This window comes from Anabas testudineus, chromosome 17, assembly GCF_900324465.2.
Source record: "Anabas testudineus chromosome 17, fAnaTes1.2, whole genome shotgun sequence".
NCBI lineage: Eukaryota > Metazoa > Chordata > Actinopteri > Anabantiformes > Anabantidae > Anabas > Anabas testudineus.
This window is the reverse complement of record NC_046626.1, coordinates 11332151-11358329: the sequence shown is the minus strand read 5'-3', so window position 1 is coordinate 11358329 and position 26179 is coordinate 11332151. Positions and strand designations below refer to the sequence as shown.

The 26179-nt window shown below is 37.0% G+C and overlaps 1 protein-coding gene across 1 annotated transcript in view; it reads left to right on the top strand.

The window, feature by feature from the left end:
- The window catches only part of tnr (tenascin R (restrictin, janusin)), a 143167-nt gene extending 117254 nt beyond the window's left edge, over nucleotides 1–25913 (top strand). The window contains exons 24-31 of the mRNA XM_026373752.2: nucleotides 1727–1870; nucleotides 9927–10057; nucleotides 14060–14192; nucleotides 14923–15074; nucleotides 15296–15392; nucleotides 20208–20369; nucleotides 21101–21264; nucleotides 22406–25913. Coding sequence (XP_026229537.1) covers nucleotides 1727–1870; nucleotides 9927–10057; nucleotides 14060–14192; nucleotides 14923–15074; nucleotides 15296–15392; nucleotides 20208–20369; nucleotides 21101–21264; nucleotides 22406–22525 — 1103 coding nt within the window. The 3' untranslated portion in view covers nucleotides 22526–25913. The remainder of the gene's footprint in view (nucleotides 1–1726; nucleotides 1871–9926; nucleotides 10058–14059; nucleotides 14193–14922; nucleotides 15075–15295; nucleotides 15393–20207; nucleotides 20370–21100; nucleotides 21265–22405) is intronic.
- The last annotated feature ends 266 nt before the right edge of the window (nucleotides 25914–26179 follow it).

Sequence of the window (26179 nt, the reverse complement as noted above, 5' to 3'; positions counted from 1 at the left end):
TCCATCATTTGGATCAAATCATCAATGCCCTATCTTTGTTGATATCTAGATTTTGGCGATGTCAGGTGACTAATGCAGCTCTAATCATTACACTGACTACCAGCTTTTTAAAAATGATGCTCTGTATGTTTTTAAAGATTTTAGGTCATGTGAAGTCAGCATGTGTAGATGTGATGGTTACAGTCAAGGTTTTCCCATTAAGATTGACGTGAGGTGTCTTTTAAGGCAATATAGATCTATTAGTCCTGTTTTCAGAAGTCATTATGTTAGTTGAACCACTAAGCTTTGGCACACACCCTGCACAATCACACACAACATGTTGCTGATTCAAACCATGTCTTCAAGATAACATAAGATATCTATATTGCTTGGACTTCAGAGCCACTTCATAATTTTCCAGCCATGGATACAGTTTAAAGCCATTTGTTGTGCAGCTAGAGCGCTTTGAACCTTATGGAAATTGTTTAAGGCATCCAATTTTTAAAACAAATGTCATCCAGTCATTAGCTTTTATAGTTCATATTTTTTTAACTCACCAGTTTTCACCAATATTTAATAAACGTTGAGCCATTATTTTCACTCATTTTTATAAACTGGATGGTGAGGAAATGTTGTAGGAATAGGGATGCCCAAAAACATTACACAGTGGCTCTCCTTCCCCCTAGTAAGTAATTTTGACAAAATAAAAATATGTTTTTAGAAGCATTTATTCAGTGGGATCAATGAAATAATTTGTACTGACTAAACACTGACCTTGAGACTGACTGGATCACAGTCAGATTATCTCACATACAGTCTCTGTTCTATTTACTGGCTATGTATTTAGTAACCAACTCCGTCTCAGGGTTTACAGGACTGCCACAAAAGTTGTCGACAAATACCCTTGAGTGTCTGTATTTTAATGTCACTAACAAAATAGACATTCTTATTAGCACCCAAAAATCGTTTAATTCAGCAAACTGAATCAGATTTTTGTATATATTGGCACATTTGTTGCTGTTGTCCTACCACAAAACAAGAAATAAGTAGCATAGTGATTTACTTGTGGCTTAAATGTCAAATCGTCATTCCCAACTGCTGCACTGTGATGGTACATACGATTTCCATTCTGTCCCCTTCTGTGGTCAACCATAGCCTGCTGGTACTGTTAGCTTATCTCAGGCTGTTTGATGATCACACCACCATCTGACAGAGTCAGCATTAAAGACAGCTTTATGGCAGTAGCATCGTCATATACCACATAACATTTAACATCTAATATTACCAGAGAAGTTGTCAACTTAATTGAAGCGTATGTTATGTAGTTCAATAATTCTGTGACTTTCTGTGAACCTTTGATACTGTGCATTAAAGCCTGTGTAAAAGATTCTGGTTATTTTTCTAACACAGTCCATCTGTAATGTAAAATAAAGTCAGATGATTCGTAACTGCTTTAATTGTCTGCTCTGCATCCATACAGCATAGTGATGAGGGAATGACTGCCACTGGCCACTGTCTTCTTCACATTTTAGCAAAAGCATGATTAGCGTAGAAAACTTTTAAATTGAAAGAATACCCCAAAGGTGGTCCAAAAGTGTAGGCTTTGAGATTCAGAAAAGCAATTTTTCTTTGCCGATGTGTATTTAAGAGATGTAATGCAATGACAAAACTGAAAACAGACGATGTGTGGGACGTGTCAATGTAGTAAACATATAAACCTTGTGTGTATTTTACTTCTGTTTTCCAGTGACAGCTGATACTTTCCTTGTGGAAGGCAACAAGCAGGAGCACCAGCTGTCCAATCTAAAGCCAAGCACCACCTACTCTGTGGCCCTCTACGCCACCAAAGGACCCCTCACCAGCGGCACCGTCATCACCAACCTCCAAACACGTATGTGCTTATTTGCTTCAGTCTTGGTACAGTGACTCAGTGGGTATCACTGTTGCTTCACAGCGGGGGGCTCCTCCAGGCTGAAGTGGATGCTTTCAGTGAAGAATTTAAATGTTCTCTGTTTTTGCATGGATTCCCTTTTCCAAAAATGTGCATCCTTATTCTGCTGATACCGTCTTAGGCCAAGTCGACTAAAGAGGTGAATGCAGGAGATGCTTCTGTAACACAAACAAAAGAATTATGGTAATTATGTGTTTACTAAATGCAAAATGTACAATTTAAAATCTTTATTTCAATGTAACATGCTACTGACATCACAGGGGTCTGTATCTTGCTAGACACTTGTGGTCAACAACACAAGCTGTTATGGTGTTAATTTGAATTCTATGTACAACTTATTGCCTGCTTCACCTGTAGTTTATCCACCTTTCTAATTATATTCACATTTATCAGCAGCTCCCTGGAGAGGAAAGTTAGGGGTGAAGGAATTGTTCCAGTTTAGCTGAGCTGTAAACTGTTTTTTCTAGAGTTCTTGCAGGAAAAGAAGAAAAACTTTTCAGTAGAGGAGTTCATATCCCCCAAGGAGTACCAGAGCTACCTGTCCTGCAATGCAGCGAAGATGAACTGCTAGAAACAGACAAAATATGAGTGGAACACTGCAGGCATAAATTGGGCTCAGAAAAATTTTATGTACCAAAACCATGTCAGTGCTGTACATGCATAAAGTAACCATGTATAAATGTTCTTGGCAGTTTAAGGTGATTTGGAAACAGATGCCTAGTATGTCATGTACCTAAGCTTCTCAAACCCAAATCAAGGAATTTTGGAAGCTGCTGTGATGCAGGTAAAACCATGTAGAGAGCAAGGAGGACATGGATCTTGCTTTGTTTTGAATGTCTTATTGAATCAAGTAAACATTTGGTTGCTTGCCTCTGTTACTCTCTTCCTCTGGTGGAATAGACAACATTTTATTTAATATTTAATATTACTAAATATACTTTACTTCGCAATTACAGAACCATAGGTAAACTGTGAACACGTGATGCAATTCGTATTTCATAATTCAAGTCAAAGATGTTGCTCTTTTTTTCTGATTTTAATATAAAAGCTAATTCAGTTAAAAAAGGAGTGAGAGATAATCCTGGAGCTTTAGCATGCTTTTTTTTTTGGGTAAATCACATTTTCCTTTACCACTTAAACAGTTGTGTCACTTCCTAGTACTAAACTACACATTTGGCAGCGTGCACACAGCTGTGTACTTGTTAGGCTTGTTTTAGTACAGACAAACTCATAAACAGACACCATTAGTGTCGTCTTCTTACAGAACTAATGATGACATGACACACCAGGTGGCGCCTTAGTCAACCCCAACTTCAGAGTAATCTTCGAGTGTTGTTAATCAAACTTCCTAATTGAAATTCTACGGCCAGTTTCTGTTCCTCTCTCACAACATGCTTTCTGAAGCTGCTCCGCTCCAGTGGAAAATGTCACATTGTAAATGGGTTGTGACAGGATGCAACCACTGATTGGTTTGGCCATCTACGCCAACTATGGCCCTGTCATCTTCTTGGCTTGTCGGCTGCTGTTTCTGGCTGTGTTTTGTTTCTATATTGGTCACTTTACGCATGAATCTTAAACTGGAAATGAGAGCAGCAAATTAACTGGAGCTTAAAGTGCCCATATTATGTCCTTTAGCAGCTTCGAATCGGATCCCTGTCATACTGAAGACAGTTTAGATTATAGTGAACGTAAGTAAGTCTGAAAATGTGTGTAAACAGGTCCTGTTAAAAACGACTAGTTTTTAGGTGGAGCTGAAATTGCTCACCTTTAAAAAGGTATTGAACTACTTCACGTTAATAAAAAGGTAAAGACGTGTAAAAGAAATAATTAAAGTGACTTAAATACAGCTGTAAAAGATTGGCTTTGCCCATTTTTGAACTTAATTGTGATTTCAACAATCTTCATACAGACGTACAGGTTTCTTCAAGCTAGATTAACGTTTTGGTTTGTGATGTAGACCTCTGTTATTTTAATTTTTCCAAATGTTCGGTATCACCATAATTCTACTGATGTACTTATGACCGATGTAAAACTAATATTTATTACAAACCTTTTGGGATATATTTGTTGAAAAATGTTACAATGAAGTATGTCAAATAGGCTAAGCTTATAATGAATGAATGACGATGGTGGTGGCATTATTTGGCTTACAGCTGTACAAAATCACTAGTGTCATTTCATCGAACCAGCAGTAGTTGATTGATAGAGAGGTTTGAAATTGTTGAAATGCAAAAACCTTCTGGATAGCCTGTATTACAAGGGATACGACGAGGGACCAACTTTCACATGTATGCATGTGTACATTTTTTGCTCTTTGTAGGTTACTGGAAAACTAAAAGATGGCATCTGGAAAGCTGCTAGTAGAATATGTGTGTGTGTATAGCACCTCTGCACATTCAAAGGGGTGATGCACAGAGGTTAGAGGGTCAGTGAAAGTTCTTGCTGCCAGGTGTCTTTTTACTTTTCTCACTCCTCACAGGGAAGGATGACTTTTGCACACAGCACAGAGAGAGGAGAGGAAAAAGGGATGAGTCTGGCTCATATCAAAATGTGGCCGAGGCTGCCTTAGCCACTCAAGGATTTTTTGTGGGGGGGTGGGGGTTCTTTGTTGATTCCCAAGCCTCTTAACTACAGCTGAGAGTTGTTTTGTTGTCTGGCCTCCCATGCCTCAAGAGTTCAACACAGAGTAAGACAGCTTGGCTCCCCAAAGGCTGATATTTAAGCTATAGGCCTAGAAAATAAGGGATTTTGCTATGGGTGTCTCTATAAGCCTGTACGTTGCAGCACTGGGGCTTTTTTCCCTCAGATGTGTCTGAGACCACTTGCTGAGAGGTGCTTGGCAAGTTTTTAAAGAAGCACAGATTCTTGCTGCGGGCAGCTTCACTGAGCACTGGCTGATAGTTGTTCACCAAGTGCTGAGAGTGCTGCTATTACAGAAATAAAATCTTTATTCTTCAGGCATTTTTTTTTTTTTTTTTTTTTACAGTTTAATGTACTTTTAAGAACTCAAGTCCCCATAAAATCTGTGCCATTAATTGTTTTATGGTAAATCGTACTTCTGTAATAACACCTTTTAAGTCATCAGCCTCACTTCTAATTTATCATGTTAAGTTAGGTTTGGACATTTGGTTGGAAGCATTGTAAAATACAAACATTATGTACAGAGTCTGCTCAGAGAGTGCTCTCAGTACTGTCATCTATGTAAGTAAAGTTGTTGTAAAGTATGTTTACACAGTACACTGATTTCAAAGTGAAGTCATGTTTTCAAATTTTAAAAATTAGTATCAAGTTAGGCGTAGACTAATATGTTTGATACAACAAATTGATTTATCTTAATGGAAATTAATAATAATATTAATAATCAATACTTTATTATTACCTTGGGAAAATTTATTGCGGACAGACAACCGCATTTTAGGCGCCAAGTGTCTTTCCAGAGACACTCCAACATGTGGCCAGGAAGCTGGGGGGAGCCAGGAATCGTACCACCAACCCTGGGGTTTTTAGACTGAGCATTAGACAACTGCTTTTGAGCTGAGCTGAACTGAGAATATTTCTAGTCAGTATCACTAAAATATTTACAACTCTTGTCCATGTTACACAATCTTTTTTTCTTTTCTTAAATCAAAGTAAAAAATACAAAAATTTGATCAATTAACTATTAGTCAACTGTTTATAAACTGTTTAAAAACCAACTGCAAAAAAGTAAATATAGTTCATTACTGAGATTTTTCAACTTATTATATTGTACATACAGTATGTCCACCTTTATTTCTGATTAAATTCAATCCTCCTGGGCACAAATTATACTAGGTTTGCACAAATCTGTGATGAGGTGTCTGCTGCTTTTTGCTGGAGGGCTTTTGTTGCTTTACCCTCAGCTTTAAAATACTCCAAAAACAGTTCTGTTAGATTTAAGTCAAGGAACATTATTGGCAAGTCCATTGTTTCCAGTTTCTTCTTCTTCAAAAGCTTTGTAGTTCAAAAGCTGTGTTGTTGGAGTCGTTTCCATGTTGAACTAGAATTACTTCACTGTGGTTGTATGTTTCTGCTAAGCGGTGACTTTGTAGTTTACACTCTTGTCTGTCCAGACTCATATTCTAATAAGTTTATGCGTGTGTCCAAACAGCTGTTTGTTCCAGTAATAAATTCCTTCCAGGCCTTTCTGAGATATATCATTGACAAGAATGGCACATACATGAGGTCACAGTGACCTTTGACCACCAAAATCGAATCACGTTTTACAACAAGAATATCTAGAGAATCAGGTTGAGACATTGTGCAGATCGTGCATTCACACATGCAGCACACAGCAGGAGAAAGTGCAGGTGACCTGCGTTCTCATGTGGGGAAACAGTGAAAGAAGCTTAGTCTTTCACACTATGGAAATTTGAGGAAGTTAAGAAGAATGACACTGCAAATGACCTCTGACCACTTGGCAACAACCAGCCGCACCCATTTTGTTTTCACTCACAAAAACAGAAGCATTTAGTCATTTTCTGTTCCACTACATAAGAGGAATAAAGAGTATTCCTATCAGCCTAACTGCCCAAGGCATGAACTTGTGGACAAGTAGGTTATTTATGTTATCACATTACTAGCAGAATATGTCAGTTACATGCTAAACACCAGCATAGCCACAGGTTTTAAGCTTAAGAGACACTGACATCTCAATGGGGAGCTGTAGCTTCTTCATTGCTTGTGTTTTCCCCAATCAAAGAAGCAATAGATGTGTTTAGCCAGGAATAAAAGAGATAAAAGATCAAATTAATCAGATGGCCAGAGTTGAAGAGAGGCTAAAATAATTGTCGCTGTAGGTCACATTTAAAAAAGTAAACTACTTATTTTAAGTAAAACCTTTGTGGGGTGAAGTGCCCTCACAAAGTGTACACAGAATATTTCTGTCAGGCATATTTTGCTTTTTAATACTGTCCTATTAATCGAGGTCATTGTTTGGTTGACCATTAAAATTCCATCTGTGAGATCCATCCAAGCAGCATTTGATTAAATTCAGTGGACGTCATAAAAACAAAGGAATTACTTAAACATCATTCAGGCAGAATTATTTGCTTGCAAATTAGCAGAGATGCGATACCCATTTCAAGAGAAAATTTTTTTCCTCTTGCACTGTTTACACCGAGTGTTAATGAGATATTAGATGTAGCCAAACCTATTCATCTCAATCCCATTATTCAGACCTCCACGTCTGAGCACTGCCAGAAAATCAGACGACACCCACTCACCTGCTTGGGCACACTCCATGCAAAGGTTTGATTGGAGGGAAAGTATGACAGAAAAAAGACTATTTAATTGGAGAATTAAGAGAAAAAAAAATATAGACAGGCAAAATGAATGTTCTTGAACGCCTTCCATTTTTATGAATTTCAAATTCTGCTCCCGCCTCTTGCTTCTCTCTTTTCTGTCCCTTGTGTGTGCATAATTTAGCACCCATGTTGATCAAAAACGAGGGGATGGCAAGAACAAAAGATAAACTCTGTTCACTCTCTGGCACATCGAGTTAGACTGGCAGCCTGTCAGATAAGGAGGAGGTGGACAATGGAAGGGAGGAGAAGACAAGTGAAAGAAAGAAACACAAATACAAATGGAAATAAGGGGAGGAAGATCCCAGGTTGATGTAGGAAATGGAAGAATGAGACAAAAGAGTAGGTCAAAGGAGACAGGAACAGACTTTAACCTCAAAGTGCACCACTCAGCCTCTCACTTTGTTCCTTCTTTTACTTCTCCATGTTCTTCTCTTTCAGTCAATCACTCTGTCTCGCAGTGTTTATTTGCCTATAACTGTCACAAAGAGAGGCACCCTGCGTCATTTAGGAGGTTACCGTTAATTACTGAGCTACTACTGATCATTCCATGTGAGGGCATACACAAGGATTTAGACAAGAAGAGAAAGTGGGTGGTTGGTGTTGTGGATTTTCTTTGTGTGAAGTTTTAAGGTCTGGGTTCAATTTAGGTTCAGATGTTGAGCTAAAACTTAAGCCTCTGGCCCCAGTAGTCCTCTGGAAAAGCCAAAAAAAAAAAATCAAATTGCTGTTAAAAGTCTGAAAAGGGAATCGGAGACGGAGAGATATAGCGGATATCTTTATCTCATGTTTACAGCAGAGACATTGCAGCGCAGCATTTGTTTCAGCGTCCCTGCCTCCTTTACACTTAGTTCCATTCAGTGGCTGGCTGACGACGTGCTCCAGAGTCATGATGTAACTCCAGGAAACTGATTTTCTGCATAAAAGGTCATGTATTTTCTAGCATAAGCTAAAATTAGGTTAACGAATGTCAACGCTTCTCATACCATGTCAGAATATCAGATATTGACTTAAAAAAAGGGTGATGTAAGGTGGGGAAATTGAGGTGAGTCTCCTTGTGATGTTGCTAAAGTACCAACAAAGGCACTACAATCAAACCTTTTTTAAAGCTGTGCAGGGACCACAAATGTACTTAGATGGTGTGATGAAATGTGCAGTAAAACTTGGGTGGGCTTGGTGATCAAGGGTTTGAATGCTTTTAACGCTGTGATATATTGTGACTAAACATGGAAAATGTCTCACTGCTTTTCTCCATCAGTTCTGTGGGGATTTAGGATTAATAACAGAGGTTTTACCTACATCATGTAACATACTTAAGAGTACATGCGCAAGAATGGTCAATTAATTAAAAGTAATATTTCCAAAAGTAATATTTATTATAAATATTTCCCTTTCCTTTTACCTATTTCTGGTCCCGACCTAAAATGTCAGATTTTAACATGTCCTAAAACTTTTCATCAAGAGCAAATGCAGATTTTGTTGCTGTAGTTCCTCAAAGTGATTACTAGCCTCACCCACTAACAGCTTTAACTCCTGTGGATCAAATTTCCTCCTGTGTTTATGCTCCTCATTTTCTTTAATTAAACCAGTGAAACTTGCTAAATTCTCATTTAAATTTGGGCACCTCCACCATGGTGGCACCTTTTGTCAATCACACATTTTTTCTTACTAGATTATATCTTAAACGCCCAATAACAAAAAACTGAATTTTTAAGACTGTGTCCACATTTTAGTATTCACTATTTGGGTTGTGTCTGCATATTGTTTTTAATGAGCCGATTTGTCCAGCGTGAGAACTAAACTCCACTGTTGGTTGGTTGCTTTGCTATAAACAGGTCAGTTAGTTTCATGCAGGTGTTATTATGAGCTTAAAAAGACTGAAACTACAATCCTTTTGATTAATTTGCTGCTGCAGATGTTTTTTTTTTTACCGTCAGTGAGGCCTCCATGGCTTGACTACATTAACTATTGTGCACAACATGCAGGACACAAAACCTTAAGCTCTGTTTGGTCTTTTTTTTTTTTGTACTTGAAAAATAATAAACACAATCAAATACTACAGTGACAACAAGTAGTAACAAGAAAAACAGAAAGAAGTGTCAACATATTGCAAAAATACAAAGTTCATAATTGTGCTGTGCATAATTAACAAATGTAAAAATTTTTACACTGTGCATGTGTGTATACAGTGTACAGTGTGCAGTATACAGGTGTGTATATTATTGCAACTGGTTGACACTGGTTGACACTTTACAGAAGCAAACATACTTTGTGTTATGAGTGTTTCATAGGGTTTAAAGTTCAAAGGCATTCAAACCACACAAAAACACAGGAACCTCAAGAAGCAATGCCTGCATGCACCAGTCAAGTTAACAAGTCACCTAAGCAAAGGGGTGGTGCAGGAAAAGTGTAGATTCTCTCAGCAGTTATCTTTATTTCAACACTCACATGTTCAAAGCCCTACAAGAACATGAAACACGAGTTTAAATAAAAATGATCCTGTTCGTACAAGGGCAGACACCAAAGCCATTATAACATTATTAACTCTTTATTTGAGTACTGACTCACTGTGGATATAGAGGAAGTACTTAAAACACAATTGTAACGCATAGATCCCTTGCTTTGCAGCCAGTTAAGCAGAATATAAGAGTTTTATCTCTCTCTTTTTCTGGTAGCCATGGACGCACCCCTGAACCTGACAGCCAGTGAAGTGAATCACCGCAGCGCTCTTATCTCCTGGCAACCACCAATTGCAGAAATCGACAACTACATGCTCACCTACAAGTCTGCTGATGGCAGCCGTAAAGTATGTAGCACACACAGCTCATACACATGTACTAGGCTACACAGTTGCTGTTGAAATCCTATATTTTTGTGTATGGTAACAAAATGTAATGCCATATCCAGTGGTTTTGAAAATCCTGTTGAGTACTCAACTAAAGTACAGTTTATCTCACTGACATGAGATCAGTGAGATAAACTGTACTTTTGTGAATCCACACACCAGGAAACAGAAACCGCATTCTGCAGATATTTTTCCATATTGAAGCTCCCTATTGAGTTTCTGCAAAGTAGAAAATGTTCCGAATTTAATCAACTAATTTAAACTAGAGTTAAACAGTGTTCAGTAAAAGAAAATTAATGCATAATCGCAAAATTACTTCACTTCAAAAATTCTATCTTTCAATCATGTAGTCTCTTGATGTCGAGGACGCGAGTGTTCGGGACACACACACAGATTGATACACACACAAGAGAACTACACAATGAAATTGCCTGTCCGATAGAGATATTACTTTAATGTGCCTCAGTGGAGACATTGTTTATTTTGATTAAACTTTTTCATGTGGCTGAGTAATGAGGAAAAACACATTAGTAGGAGCTGTGTGAAACATGACACGCCTGTTAACAAATCAACTGCATCCACTTCCCATGATGCTCTGCAAACTATTCCCTTTTATGGGAAATCATGTATCGTGCACACAGAGAACACAGACTCTCTCCTGTCCACCATAGAGGCTTGATCACACACACACACACACACACACAGGTCCATACATGTGATGTAGGGATGACTCCCTCAAACACACTGACCTTGTGAGTGAGGCACTGCTGTGTAGACGACCATCAGATGTCACTCATGCACAAAGATTGCACCACTAAGTCTTCACATGATGCCAGATGAGTTCACTTGTTTCCTATGCAAACTGACTTGGTCTTGCTGTTACTCCCATGTTTTGTCTTTTCCTCCATTTTCCAGGATTTTTTCTAATTGTGTTAAACATAATAAAAATGATGACATTTACAAAAGTAAAACTGAACTAACTTTTCATATGACATTTCTACGGTTCTGCATAGATTTAAATGTTAAATCAAAACAAAATTAATGTTTGTATAATATTTTTTTTCCTCTTAAACATGTCTGCACAATACAGGCAGCAAACAAATACGTGCCCAAAAGGAACAAATAAATATTTAATACTGTTTGGTTTCATTATGGCACATTACTTTTACTCTACTTTAGTCTTAACCAATCACAATACTGTCTACACAGATGGACAGCTTGTTTTTATACACTCAATCACATTATTACATGCTAATTATATTTGCATAAAAAAGCAACACCCACATTCTATTGTAGACCATTACACTGACTAACAGCTAGACACCAGCGTACTACACAACCAGCCACAATCTTTTAACAACAACCCACATTAGTTTTCCTGCTTAAATCTCCATATTGTCAGACACACCAACAAGAGCACACATCTTGTCCTGCACCTTTGCTTTCTGAGTAAGATAAATATAGTAGTTAGCTAATAAGCTAGCCAGCTGAGATATGTCAACATCTTAAAAAAATGTGTTTGGTGCAGTCCTTACTCTTCAGTACTACTGGTAATAACACAACTGTCCTTGTCTAGTAAACAACATTTTCCATTTTCTACAAATTAAATGTAATTGTATGCCCTGGTTCAGTGTGCAGGATCCACAAAGGAACATTTTTGATGTTTCTTCTAAGATTTTTTATTTTTTTTTACTTCCTGTTAATTAATGACTAATTTTAATTGGTTCATTATTGGTAGGTGTAGTATAATTTTACTTTTGTGAAAGGATACAGTGGCAAGAAAAAGTATGTGGTGTTCCTTTTGGAATTACGTGGTTTTCTGCATAAATTTGTCATAAAATATAATCTGATCTTCATCTAAGTTGAGAGTATTAACAAAAATAATGTGTGTAAAGTAACTGCATGGAAATTCTGATCTTTCATGTCTTTATTGAGAACAACCACAAAAACCTTACAGTGCGAGTGGAAAAGTATGTGAACCCTTTCAGTTCACATACTTTGTGTTAGCATAGGTTGTGAGTGAGTTGAAGTGCGGGTAGAAGTTGGGTGATGCAACAGGACAATGACCCAAAATACACAATAGAATGGCTTCTGAAAAACAAAATCCACCTTTTGGAGTGGCCAAGTCAGAGTCCAGCACTTAACCCAATATAGATGCTATGGAACAACTTTAAGAGAGCCACACACGAGACGTTCAAAGAATATGACAGAGCTAAAGCAGTTCCGGGCAGTTTCAACTACTGTAAGGTTTTTATGGTTGTTCTCAATAAAGACATTAAAGAACAGAATTTTTGTGTTATTTTAGGTACATTATATTTGTTAATACTATTGACTTAGATGAAGGTCAGATCACATTTTATGAGAAATTAATACACAAAATGAAATAAATAAAAAATAGGTTCATATACTTTTTCTTGCCACTGTAGTTATTTGCTGGTATACTGATAACATAAACAGTATTTGTCTTAAAAAGAAAAAGAAAATTGACACAGTCCTGCAAGATAAGTCAATAATTTTGAAATCCGCTCACCACATTTGGCTTTATTCTTTTATCATCATTCAGCACAGTGAGCTGCTTCAGCAACAAGTGCCACATTTTAAATTCACATCATACAAAAAAGTGAGTCATTCCACTCATGCTCAGAGCAGAAACAATCACTGCAGCTAGAGATTAAACTGCTCTTTTTGAGATTTTCATCCAGTTCTCTCTACTTGAGGTCTGGCTCGGCTGTAAATGTACTTCAGTATTACCTCTGCAGTAATATTACCACATATTGGTGAGCCTGTTCAGCCAGCTTTCCCTCTTACCGAGATAATGGACTTATCATTTACACAAAGTAGCTGTGAGATTTATTTCTTATCTGATTAACATTTACTTAATAGATTGTTAATCCATGTACTGTATCACTGTTGGTTATATGCCTGCATGAATTATAAAGATCTCTCTCACACACACACACACACACGCACGCACGCACGCGGTTATGTGCATCCACCAGACGTCGAACCACTCCACTACACATATACAGTTCATAGTGAAGGTGTGTATTATCCTTGGAGAGACAGGCCTGCAAGACAGACTTGGGATATAAAATCTTATTCTGACCCTGAAAACAGTGGGGAAAATGTCAGATCCACAGAGACAGAGACACCATTTACCAGCTGCTTCCCTGCATAATTCACATGGACACATTGCCTGAAATTTGATTCCCCCCCCCAAACTAGCTGAATATTTCATTTTCACTAGTTCACATTTAATATGATTCCAGGCCAAACTGTAACACACATGCACACAAACAAACACTTGCATGTTTATGTGCAAATTCAAGTTTTCTTCAAGTAAAAAAAAAAAAACCTGTCTAACGTCTTGGCTCCTCAAGATGGGCTCAATAAAAGAGGATTTGTGAAAAACAAAGGGAAGTGAGTGCACCGACTTTTTCACCAAAAATAGAGATGTTCATTTCCTAATTCCTTAGCAGCTTCTTAGTTTGTCTGTCTGATAAAAGTCTTTTATCTCATCTCTCTGTGTTACTTCTCTACAAAACTCCAACCCATCAACCCTCTTCTCTTCTCACTTCTTAGTTTCTGTTTTTTATCCATGGCTCAGTCAATCTTTCCACGTCAAAATACAGACAGGCAGACCTGTTCTGCGGTCAGCAGATGTCTGTTATTCTATATTTAAAGTGACAAAATTATGTATCCATTACTTCTAAATAAATCTCAAAAACATTCTCGTCAGATCGGGAACATTTTGTTACTGGAACAAGAAGGAATGCGTCATGTCTTTCTTGATTAAAAGGAGTATTATGGTTTCTCATGCTGCCATCCCCGTTGGGGATTCTGCTGTTTTTACCCTAAGATTTATAGTGAATACACATTATTCTCTTAGCCTATTATTACATAACCAATGTGTACAGTACTGTATGTGTTATGCAAATTAATTTTGTCCTGTGCGTGCTTTAGGAACTGATCTTGGATGCAGAGGACACATGGATTCGACTGGAGGGACTAGCTGAAACCACAGAGTACACTGTCAAGCTCCAGGCTGCGAGAGGACTTGACACCAGTGCTGTAGTTTCCACTACCTTCACTACAGGTGAAGCTTACTCCTTCATTCACACACACACATGCATAACTTTTGATTCAAGATTGGAAAAGGCTTCTTTCTTTCTTGGTTTCTTCCTTTTTGCACTGCACTTTAAATTACAGTCACCATAACAAAAGTGCACAATAATAGGTCCTCAAAGTCAGAAACGATTTAAATCTCCCTTTCTTGTAGCCTAGTGAGGGAGACTTCCCATTAGGCTGCACCTGCAGGGTTGTATTCTACAATCCTGGAGCTGAACAGTGAATTTTAATCTCGAATGTACTTTGTGTATAATTGGATGTCAGATTTGTCACTCAGATGAAGGTTAGGAAGGATTGTAAAGTTAATAATCACCAGAAATTTACAGTATGCAAGCATACCAAAGGAAAATACCTTAAAAGTGACAGGGAAACTTTTATAGGGTTATTTTAAAGATGTACCTAATATGTACCAAATGATCTCTCTTAAAACATTTTAAAGTTGCAGGCATTAAAATGGCATCAATTTAGCTAATGGATTGTGTATAATTCATTGTGGATTTCTCATTAAGACCCACTTACTCATTTGTCCCACTGTTGATTTAAAAATGGCAATTAGTCCATCTTTTAAAAACAGCCATTTCATTTCAACTTCTATTCTACATTGTGCATAAATCTCTATTAATTTAATGAATTTACAGAGGAAAAAAACTGTAAAGTCAATTCTGACATATCGCCAATGTTGCTCTGCTTCTCTCCAGGGAGTCGTCTGTTTGCAACACCTCAGAATTGTGCCCAACACCTGCTGAATGGAGAGACTCTGAGTGGTGTCTACACCATTTACATAAACAGAGACCCCAGTCAGGGTGTGCAGGTGTACTGTGACATGACCACTGACGAAGGAGGCTGGATTGTAAGTCACTGGGAAGACAACACTTTTTTTAATAGCACTTTTGTCATATGTGAAAATGTAGGTAACTGTGTCAGCTGATTTAAAAAGGGAGGAAAAGGAGTAGGGGAGAAATTTGGAATTGTTTTTTATCTTCAAGTTACATGTTGAGGTATATCAGCTATTTCAGTCTCAACAGCTGGTTTATGTTTTTCTGATTGAGTCATATCATCTTTGGTTTCCAGGTGTTCCAGCGTCGTCAGAATGGCCTGACAGACTTTTCCAGGAAGTGGAGTGACTATCGGGTCGGATTTGGAAACCTGGAAGATGAGTTCTGGCTTGGTGAGGCTCCTAAAATTACATTATGTGGAGAAAAAATGCAAGCATTGCGCAAGTCTCTCAGTGCACCAGGTGGAGTTTTTAAAGTGTGATCCAGTGCTTCAGTGGCTGAACAACAAACATTAGACCACTGATCTCATCTGTTAAGCAAGTTAAGAAATAATTTGACATTTTGGAAAATGTTAGCAATGCACACTAGCTTGTATCTAAATGATTGGCACGCGGATACCCAGTACTTTCCATTTTGTATTTGCTTCCAATTTGCAGTTGTTTCAGTTCCCAACTCTATTTATGTCTTATTTGTCATTGTTAAATTGCTGTATTTTATCTGATGCAAGAAGAGAGAGAGAAAAAAAAACATGACCCATATCAGCCAACAGCCTAACTTGTCCCTAAAGATTGGCATCAGCTATTGAAAAACCCATATTGGCCAACAACTAGAATGTCAGTGATCTTTAGGGATCCTGATAGGTGCAAGATGTAACCTGTAAATACAGCCAGGTCAACACTTTCCTTTTTTCTATGTTTATCCTAACCTAACGAGCTGCTGGCTCCAACTTATAATTTAACATTCAGACTTGAGAGTGGCACCAAGCTTCTCATCCAAGTGTTGGCAAGAAAGCAAAAGAGCATATTTTTCATGATTCAAACTTTTCCCCTAAAGAGCCGTACTTACAGGAATGAGTAAAAAAAAACAAAATAAATTTAGGAAATTAATGAAATAGCTACTGATAATTGTATTACATAAAACAAAGGTAAGATCAGGTTTTGCTGTCTTATTTTACCTTTCATGTCATCACACTATACATTTCAGCAGCATTTTGTAGGTCAGAGATTGATATTGAGCGATAACCTGCCACCAGTCTATATTCCAGTTTTCTGAAGGATGTATTATCTTCTTTATCTATGTGTCCTATCCCCTACTAAAGTGGATTAAATACATATGATCAATAAAGGGTCATAGCTTTCTCTTAAATTTAATTGATACATCTATTTTATGGAGAAGAAAGATATATCCAATATTTTGTGCAGGCAATATGGCCTTTCTTGTAATTTTTCACTTTGTATGAAGATAGAGAACGTGATGCTAGATCCTTTATTTTGCTCATCTCATCTTTCAGCACTCGACTTCACAAAGTTTATTCAATTCATTACTGGATTCTCTGAAAGCCCATCTCTCCCTGAAATGACTTGGTAATTGTTTTTAGCTTCGCTCTGATTCAAAGACTAAACAACAGAACATCCTCACTGTTTTGATGGACTGCTGAATATTTTTTCTCCTCCTCACCAAATCTCATTATGAAACAATAATTATATTCATTAGAAAATGTGCAAATGAGTCATGTTTCTTCATGGGCCAGTTTGTGTGTTATTGTTTTGGTGCAGATGATTAAAAAAAAAATTACAATGAATATTTCATCAAGTGATTCAGGACCTTGAGAAGAATGTTTTTTGAACTTTTTGATTAAAGAAATTAACTAACACTGGGGGGAAATTTTATGGCATTGTATTATCACCACATTATAACAGAGGGAAGGCTGTTACTCTGCAGCTGACACATATTGGATTATAATACAAGATAGCTGTGGCACGCCATAGTCCATTAGTGACTAAGCACACTGTAATAGGTAAAAGCATAAAGAGATTTTTAGATCATGAACTCAAGCTGGCAATATAATGCAGTGCAAAAGCCTGAAGTAGTTGTTGAACCGGTGTCAGATTTTTAAATGGTTATTTTTAGGGGAACTGAAGTGAATAATGTTGTCGGTTTTGTCAGCTATTTGTGTCAATTTTGAACACCACTACAAAGTATTTAAAGGTACATTAGATATTTTTATCACAGTGGGAAAAGTTGGATTGCTCTCTCCTGATATAAATTATTAATTTATGTTTTTTTCAACAAAGTGGGGAAAATGATTAATGCACAAGACTGTTGAATAGAAAAAATACTGGACAGATTTTAATCATGAACAAGAAAGCTTTGTCTTCTTTTCACAATTTACATTGTGACAGGTTTGACATATTTAGGAGGTTTCACCCTGGTACAGATCTGCTTAGTATCTGTACAATATAATCTAAAACACCAGAGAATATCTGGTTCGCTGAGTACAACATTTCATCTGACCTGTTTCCACTTCAGCTGAATCAGTAATAATCTACCCACCCCCACCCATTCTGTGCATGTAACAGTCCAGGGCACCTCCATCTCTAGGGTCTTGCTTTACTTTTATGGTGCCTCCTAGGATTCACATCCCCCCCCTCCCCATCTTTCTTATTTCCTGTACTGCATAAAAGCAGCTTAATGTAGCCTCAGGGTGTGGAGCATCAAGAGCTGCTCTTTACTCCTGTGAAAGTCTGTCCCAGTGATGCCAGATTACAGATAACATACCAGCAGCATACACTGTAAGTTACCAAATTTCGACACCTCTATGTGAAACTGACCTGTCTGTAGCTAGTGGTTAAGGAACTATAGACATTTTTCACATATTAAGAAAAGCACAGGTGTTTTTAATGATGGCTCATTTCTATGATAACATGTCAGTGTAATCAGTTACTTCAATTTGCATGGAATGCACTGATGTCTTATAATATTTACATTCATCCTAATTTATGGCATCTCCTACTCCCTGGCTGCTGTTGTATTTTAGATAGGAATTCAATAGAAGACTTCCTAGAGCAGATACTGATTGGCTAGTATGACAACACCGCTCTCTAGCACATTTGTAAGTTGCATCAGTTTCTTGATTATACAGGCCTATAAAACTAAACAAAGTTGATACCCATTAATGCAGCTCTGTCTAAGGAACCCTTTTCTAAGTAAATAATACAAGAGCATTTCTGATTACAATCAGGACTAGCCATGGTAGCATTAGCATTAGCAGCCTCTTATCAACACGTTTGGTGCGTTAAGACAGTACAGAGTCATCTACAATTCAGAACATAGTCAAAAAGCTGCACCCTAAATATGATGTGTCAAAATAACTGCAGTGAAAAGGCCTATTAGAGTGTTTTTAAATTAAAAACCAAGATTCGTAAGAAGATGTCTTCCAAAACTAGTGATTATTTTGATGGAGTGAATGCCTGCAGGTCATACAAAAAAAGTCTAAATAAAATTGCACTAAAGGTGATAACTGGTTGTTTTTTCCTGCAGCCAAATATAACAAAATGTTCAGATCTACCTGCCATGTCTCTGTATTTAAGATAGCTGTAGATTGGGTGTAGTTGATTTCAATCAGACATTTATTATATTTCTGTTCATATTTCCTGTGCATTCTAGCTGCTGATAGTGAGAAATGGTCTTTAAATGTATCATCCTTATAGAAAATAAATAGTATTGTCATACAGATGATCACTACAGTTTCAAATCATTTGACCTCCACTCTTCCTTCTACAGATTAAGTCACTGTCGTAGCCCCAGAGAACCATTACAGTGAACATTTAGCTAATCACTGCCTCAACACACAGAACAGCAAGATACTGGGCACTATGGAACCATAAACATCGATATTAAATCCACTCACACTGAAAAGAGGCACTTAACTGGCCAGCAGTAAAAGAATATGGAAATTAAGCTTTCATTATTATCTTCTACAGTTTTAAAACGGCCGTTTTTATTGCTGCTCTAGGGCAATCTATTCTCCCTCCTCACTGACCTCAACCAAATACATGCTCAACACAATGTCACTTTGATGATGTAATAACAGAGAGAAACCAGGGTGGCTGTGTGCAATATGTGATCATTCCCTTTCTTTAACCCCCACCCCTTTGTTTCTGTATAATTTTGCAAGAAAGGCCAGAAATAAATTGAGACAAGATGGTAATATTAGTAGTATTTTATGACAAGGGTGTTAACACAACAGTGTTGATAACGCAGTGATATTATATAGTGGAAATTAGAAATATCTGAAATTTCTGTTAAACACAGTTTTAATACAATTGATTTTTACTCTCACCCCAAGTGCTTTTAGGTTGCAACACAGATTTTATCTGCTTTCCACTGACATTACAGGAGACTTCCCTTCTTCTCCTGCTCTACTAGATTTCTAGTTCCAACTCCTTATCAGTGTCAGCTTAAGGATTTTTATTTTTTCTTTACTTTTTCCCGGGTTCAGGAAAAGTGCACAAGTGACGTTTCTCCTGAAGGTTAAACAGGGAGGGAGACTCTTTTCCAAATTGGTGCTTTCTGTAATCTGACAGTGAAGGTACTTCCACTCTCAGGTCGGTGTAGGGTCTTATCGCATGTCGGAGTTCAAACAAGCATTGTATCTGCTACCTTAGAGATAAGGAGCAAAGCCACCTCTTTTAGAAAGTTGCAACATGTGGGATTTGCAGGGGGGCTGGTGGCAACAGTGTCCACCTCTCAGAAATGTCAATCATCCACATGCACACAACCAGCTGACAAAGACATCTGACATAGTGCTTATCAGAATATAAACCTTTAATCATGAAAGCTGCAGATGGGAACAAACTTTTCCAAAGGAAAAAAAATCCAGGTGTGAGCACAAGTGTTAGACTGTCACAAACTCACCAAATCAACAACCTTTAAATATTTTGTGTAACTGTAATTCCTTCTCTAACCTGTCGAATAAATATCAACAGTTTACCAGCCTGTCTACAGATAACTCTACTATATCTATATCTTGCATACAAGCAACAAGGCATGTTCATGATTCGGCGTGAATTCTGTGTTCACATTAGCTACAACTGCTGGAAATATCTGGATGTATTTGGGTTGTTTCTATGAAGTCTATTTACCGTACATACAGTGCGGTATCCACAGCATAACAATATAGTGGCATGTGTGTTGTTTCTCTACAGGCCTGGACAACATCCAGAGGATTGCTGCTCAGGGCCGTTACGAGCTGAGGATTGACATGAGAGACGGACAGGAGTCAGTGTATGCAAATTATGACAAATTCTCCATTGGAGATGCAAGAAATCTGTACAAGCTCAGGATAGGGGAGTACAACGGCACCGCTGGTAAGTTACTGAGTAAATTGGAAATACTTTTAATGCAGGTTATTTATATGGAACTTAATATTGGGGTAGCATGAGACTCAATTTATTCCACATTAGGTTTTGGAGCATACTTCTACTAAACATGTACATTTCTTTTAGTTATATTTCTTGAACATGCTCAAATATTTAGTGTTTTATTTTGATCTGTGAATGAAAGCTGTGTAATCAACCCATTTACTTTAAATAAAATAGCCAGTGATGACATCCAATACCCAAAAGCTTTTTACTACATTTGTTAAAAAAGCTACACTCCATACTTTGATGTAGTAAAGTGTGTGCTTTTCCCAACCTTTAAGCAAAAATGTTCTCTCATCCTTCTTATGCCATCTGCTATCTTCCTCCTCTCTCCTTTTTCCTCCACGTCTTCTTCTCCCTGATGTCTAAAACTTGCCTCAGCACTCCTCCATATTTCCACTCTTGTCCTCACTCTCCACGTATCTCTCCATCTGTCAACATGACCATATGCCAGAATTACCTGTCATCCCCTCATACTTATAATTATAATTTTTTTCTGCCTAAATAAATTCAGAGTCTGCAGCAGGGCTTCTTTCCTCTGGCTCCCTCTCATGTTTCTCCATCTCCCTCCTTGCTGGTCATTTATGTCCTCTCATCACGCTGTTATTCATTTATATTTATACCAGTGTTGCCTGGTATAAGCTGATGTTATAAACTCTTCCTCTTCCTGATCATAGGTGACTCTCTCAGCTACCACCAAGGCCGGCCCTTCTCTACAAAAGACAGAGACAATGACATCGCTGTCACTAACTGTGCCTTGTCTTACAAAGGAGCCTGGTGGTACAAGAACTGCCACCGGGCCAACCTCAACGGAAAGTACGGCGAGTCCAGACACAGTCAGGTCCGTCATCCAGTAAATGTGCTTCCAGATAAAAGATTCAACATGTAAAGTAATGTTTGTTTAGTTTTGGGATTTGGGTGAAACAACCCTTTAACTAAAAGATGTCATTTGAAAAGGGTGGCATTTTAGCTGTGTGATTTGACTTTTACAAAACTCCTCTAATCTGGCATGATTAAGGTACTGTGATTAAAGGTCAAAATTCCCTTTTTAAAAAGCTAATTTACAAATTAAATTACACGAAACTTGCTCCAAATATTCATTTTCACATTTATTATAATGATTGGTCTGATGGAATAGCTGTAATGAAAGGTCAAAATTTGAGGGACCTTAACTGCTACACTACTTGTCCAGTTTTAATTAAATTTAGACTAATGATTCGTCTTGATAATAATTGATCAAAAGTGCCTTTGACATGTGTTGGGATTTACACTCTTTCAGGAGGTTTTCACTTTATCCAAACACTATCTTGAAGGAAAGGAACACCATTTATTCATGAAACATACATTAATGTTTGATTAAAAATAAACACTGTTATCCTATTGGTACATATGGGCATAATTTTTCAGTTCACATAAGGAGGGAATGAGTGTTGAGGGCTTTCTTTGTCGAGGGGGTTCTTTTGACAACTGTTTGATGCAGCTTTTTCTCAGCTTCATGCTGAAATGGCTTAAGAAAGACAGTGAGGTGTTGTGTGAAGCTGTGATTAGACGAAACTACAAAGGTTTTGGAGCATCACTGCTTCCCCTGCTGTGCTCTGTACCTTTCGCTTCGTCTTTTCATGACATGAAATGAGTCCAGGTGGGAGCAGAGATGGACAGGCATAAAGGCATGCAGACAGAAATTACCTCTTGGGGTAAAGCTGCAAAGAGGAAGGTTTTGATGATGAGGGGGATTAACATGGCTGGTGTGAGAATATAACTGCACGAAGTTCATAATTGAGCTACTTCTTAAATTAGGATTTTGCCCTACCACTGCTCCCGTCAAATTAAAGAAAAATATCCATACTGAAAATAAGATTTTCCATCGTCAAACTATTATTTTACATTCACAGTCAGTTACAGTCACTCTAAAATGCCCTTTCCTTGTCCATACCGTCCCGTTGATTTGAGCAACTTCTAAAATTGTACTTTGACTCTTGCAGGGTATCAACTGGTACCACTGGAAAGGCCACGAGTTCTCTATTCCCTTTGTGGAGATGAAGATGAGGCCGTTCAACTTCCGTAGCATCAGCAGTAAGAGAAGGCGGTCTGCTCCTATATAAATAAACCATCTGCACCCAGCTCAGAGTAATGGATAAATGGAGTTCGGGCAAAGTTTAGTGATGAATTTCTGCTATGTGTGTGCCTCACTGACAGTATGAGCATAATATTAAAAGTACCAAGGCTCTTTGGTGAGGCTGCATAGAACAAGACAGTTATAACAAAAGCCTATTAATATCTTATTTTACAAATGAATATTAATAATAATACAACACATTATTAATATAGTAGTATCAGAACCATGGACATGATCACAAAAACATCACAATAGCAGCAAAGGTAAAACTACATCTGAACTCTATTTGTCTTTACTCCCGCTCGGCTTTAGCTGTCTTTCCCTGCTGTACTTCTACCCAAATGATAGAAGACACTGTATGTAATTTAATATATACTTTAAATGACAATGGTTTTATTTGATGTAAAAAAAAAAAAAAAAAAGGAAAGGCAGACCAAGAAGATTTGCGGTTTGTTTCTTTTTTCTTTAAACCTGGAATTTGCCTTTCCTAAGGGTTTCAGTAATTGTGCTCAGAAATGCCCTCAAAAATCTGAGAGCTAGCGTTATTTAACCATTATGAAATAACACTTTTAACAAAAATTATACTGTATATGCCCTTAAAACACTTAACTGTAAGATATATATATTTTTATAACTGATATTGTGACAGAAGTCCATCTATTTAATATGATTTGATGCCTTGGTTTTTTAGCCTATATTAAGTTAATATAATTATACACACAAATACAAATAATGAACAAAAGATATAAAATTGACATCAAAAACCATTCAGAATCATCATTCATAAAGTAGTGCACCAGCAAAAGCTTCATTACCATCTATCTTACTGGTTTTACATCTGTCTCAGTGTTGATTACATATTCAATCTTAATTATAATGCGCAAAATGACAATAAGCATCAATATATTGTATGTTTATTATTACGATTATTGGTAGCCACACTGGGACTGTATTTGCACTACGAGAGGGAACACAGCAAAGCTATTGTTCATACAATTAAATTTATCTCTTCAGTTTGTGGGCATTTGATCACTCAAGCATATTATAAACACCTATGTATAATATAGGTTTCACCCCTGTTGTATATTTCGTGATTGCTTGCAGAGATGGTGCTGATAAATGAACATTTAACCAAAGATCTGCATAATAAAGACTCTGCCTGCTCTTTTGGAAAGATGCCAGTCACTGAAGCAGCCTTTCCTGTTAATAGATTCTCACTTTTCAGGGACTTTTATGGTAATCATATCCCCAGGTGTTATTTTATGCAATGTGAACACTAAATTCTATGCAAAAGAAAGTCAGGATGGGCATAGTACAGATTTTTGCCTGGCCTCTCCCCGACTGCTAGCTTAAATGAACTTACTAAAGAAAGGAGAAGAACAGGAGAACAGTAGGTGGAGTGGAGCCAAGCCTTTCTTCTGTGCCCTTCTTTTACTTGCTTCGCTATTTAAGCTCCCCGCTGAAACAACAAAATCAGCTAACACGGCAGAGAATGTATTCTTTTAGTGGGGCGGGTTTAATCTGCAGCATGCCCACCAAGCATTTTGTTTTATTCAGTGTTCACACTGTCACACAAATTGTTCAGTGCCAGTTTATTCACGGCAGTTTTCTGGAAGCAGCTTTGTTTTAGTTTTGGCTCCTCTATGAGAGAAAAATCATCTCTGTAGAGTTTGAAAACAAACCACAGACAATTGGCTATATCTTTTCTCAGGCCTAATCCTATCAATAAAAACACAATTTATTGTTAAATACAATCATGGGAAATCAACATCATAACTGCAAGCAACATTGTGTTTCATTTAAAGTCAGGTTTATAAATAATGGAATGATATGTTTTTTTGACATTTGTCTTATGTACAATACCACACTGAGTTTGAATCAAACACTCAATAGGTGATTGAAGTGACAACCTCAACTTTAACTGAAGACATTTTACAAAAGTGTAGCATTAACCATTCAGGAAAGGCCATTTTTACACACACACACACACACACACACACACACACACATTTTGATGGCTCATAAATAAAACACGACGCCGACAGGTTGTTGCATGGCCAGGTGAGGCCTGTTTGTATCATTTCATATTAGTTGTAGTGGTGTACAAAGACAAAATGGTCAAAGAAAGTTATCATTGTTGCCATGTTTGTGAACCTGACTGTATATTCAATATTCTAAGTAATGACTTCTATTTCATTAAAACAGCTGAAAAATGTTATTCTCTTGTGTTTGTCAGATCGTCAGTTTAGTTTTTTCATTGGAGGAAATGAGAAAATCTGGCTTGCCTCATACAACTGTGTATATTTTCCATTTGTGTTTGTCCTATTTAGACTTGAAAACAATAGAGACTCTTTCCTCTATAAACTACTTCTATTATAATCATGTAGATATAGAGTTGAAGATGCTGTGCTGTTTGATGTGTTCCCCAACAAGTTGCAAACTAATTCAGAAAGCTCTGTAAAACACTTTATTTTTACCCAAGTTTTTGTTTAAGGATGATGCATCCTACTGCATGTTGACTAAATTACAATCAAGAGCCTAATAGTAAATAACAAATACGCATTATAATTTGATTTGTACTGACACTTTTTTTTTTTTTTTACATGAACTAAGTAAATGTCATTCCTGAAATGGTTTATAAAGTAGAAGATGTAGATAAACTAATCTGTTTTAGAAACTGTGAAACAGTCCTCAAAAGCAAAACAAAATTAACATGGCCTAATTTACCTTTTTCCAGGTCTGATTTATGTTTTAAATCATTTGTCAAAGTGACTGTTTTAGAGCACCTCATGCAACTCATGTCCCATAGTGATTTACAGTAGAGTAGGGACATTTCTATGTGATTATTTCATTAACTATTTAGATGAAGTTTGCCTCAGTACATTTTTGTTTAAGTAACAAAAGTCATTTGCTTTGCAGAAAAGGGACAGAATGGTATTTGTCTTGTGCGAGATTGCTATTGTGGCAAATTATAAGGTGCTCTTAAAGTGTTCAAGAACAAAACTAATTAAGTTTAAGTTACATTTATTTTACAATATATATTTATTTTTTCAATCGTCCTGTATCAATTTCACGTTTTCTGTCAATGAGAAAACTACAACAATTAAATGGTTAATCATCTACTTATGTTTTTCCATTACTTTGGGCTAAACATTACATCCAATTACATCTGTTTGTGTAATTACAGTTGTAGTAATATTACTCTGCATTGAAAGAGCTGAAATAAAATTGGCATTGCGTTTGTACTGTATGTTTTTTATTATGTAAAATTTCATCTTCTCAACTTGTTGTATGGCTTCAGTTTTACAAAGATCATCATTAGTCACCTAAATACACTAACAATCAATAAGTTGTTTCTACTAAGCTTCTTGAAGTACAGGAAAAAAAAATCACCCCTTATTTATTTATTTTGCTGGTATTTATTTTGTAATTACAGTAAATAAGTAAAGGGTCTCAAGGGTATCTAATAAAAAGAAATACCTTATGTCATGAGTTTACTTTTACATGTTGATTAATTGATATTACCACTATGTTTGGTGGTTTTTGTTATATAAGCCAGAAACTGTAACTGAAATGATTTGAAATATTGCCATGGAAATGTAAATGTTGACAAAATGTGATGTTTGAACACTTTGAAATG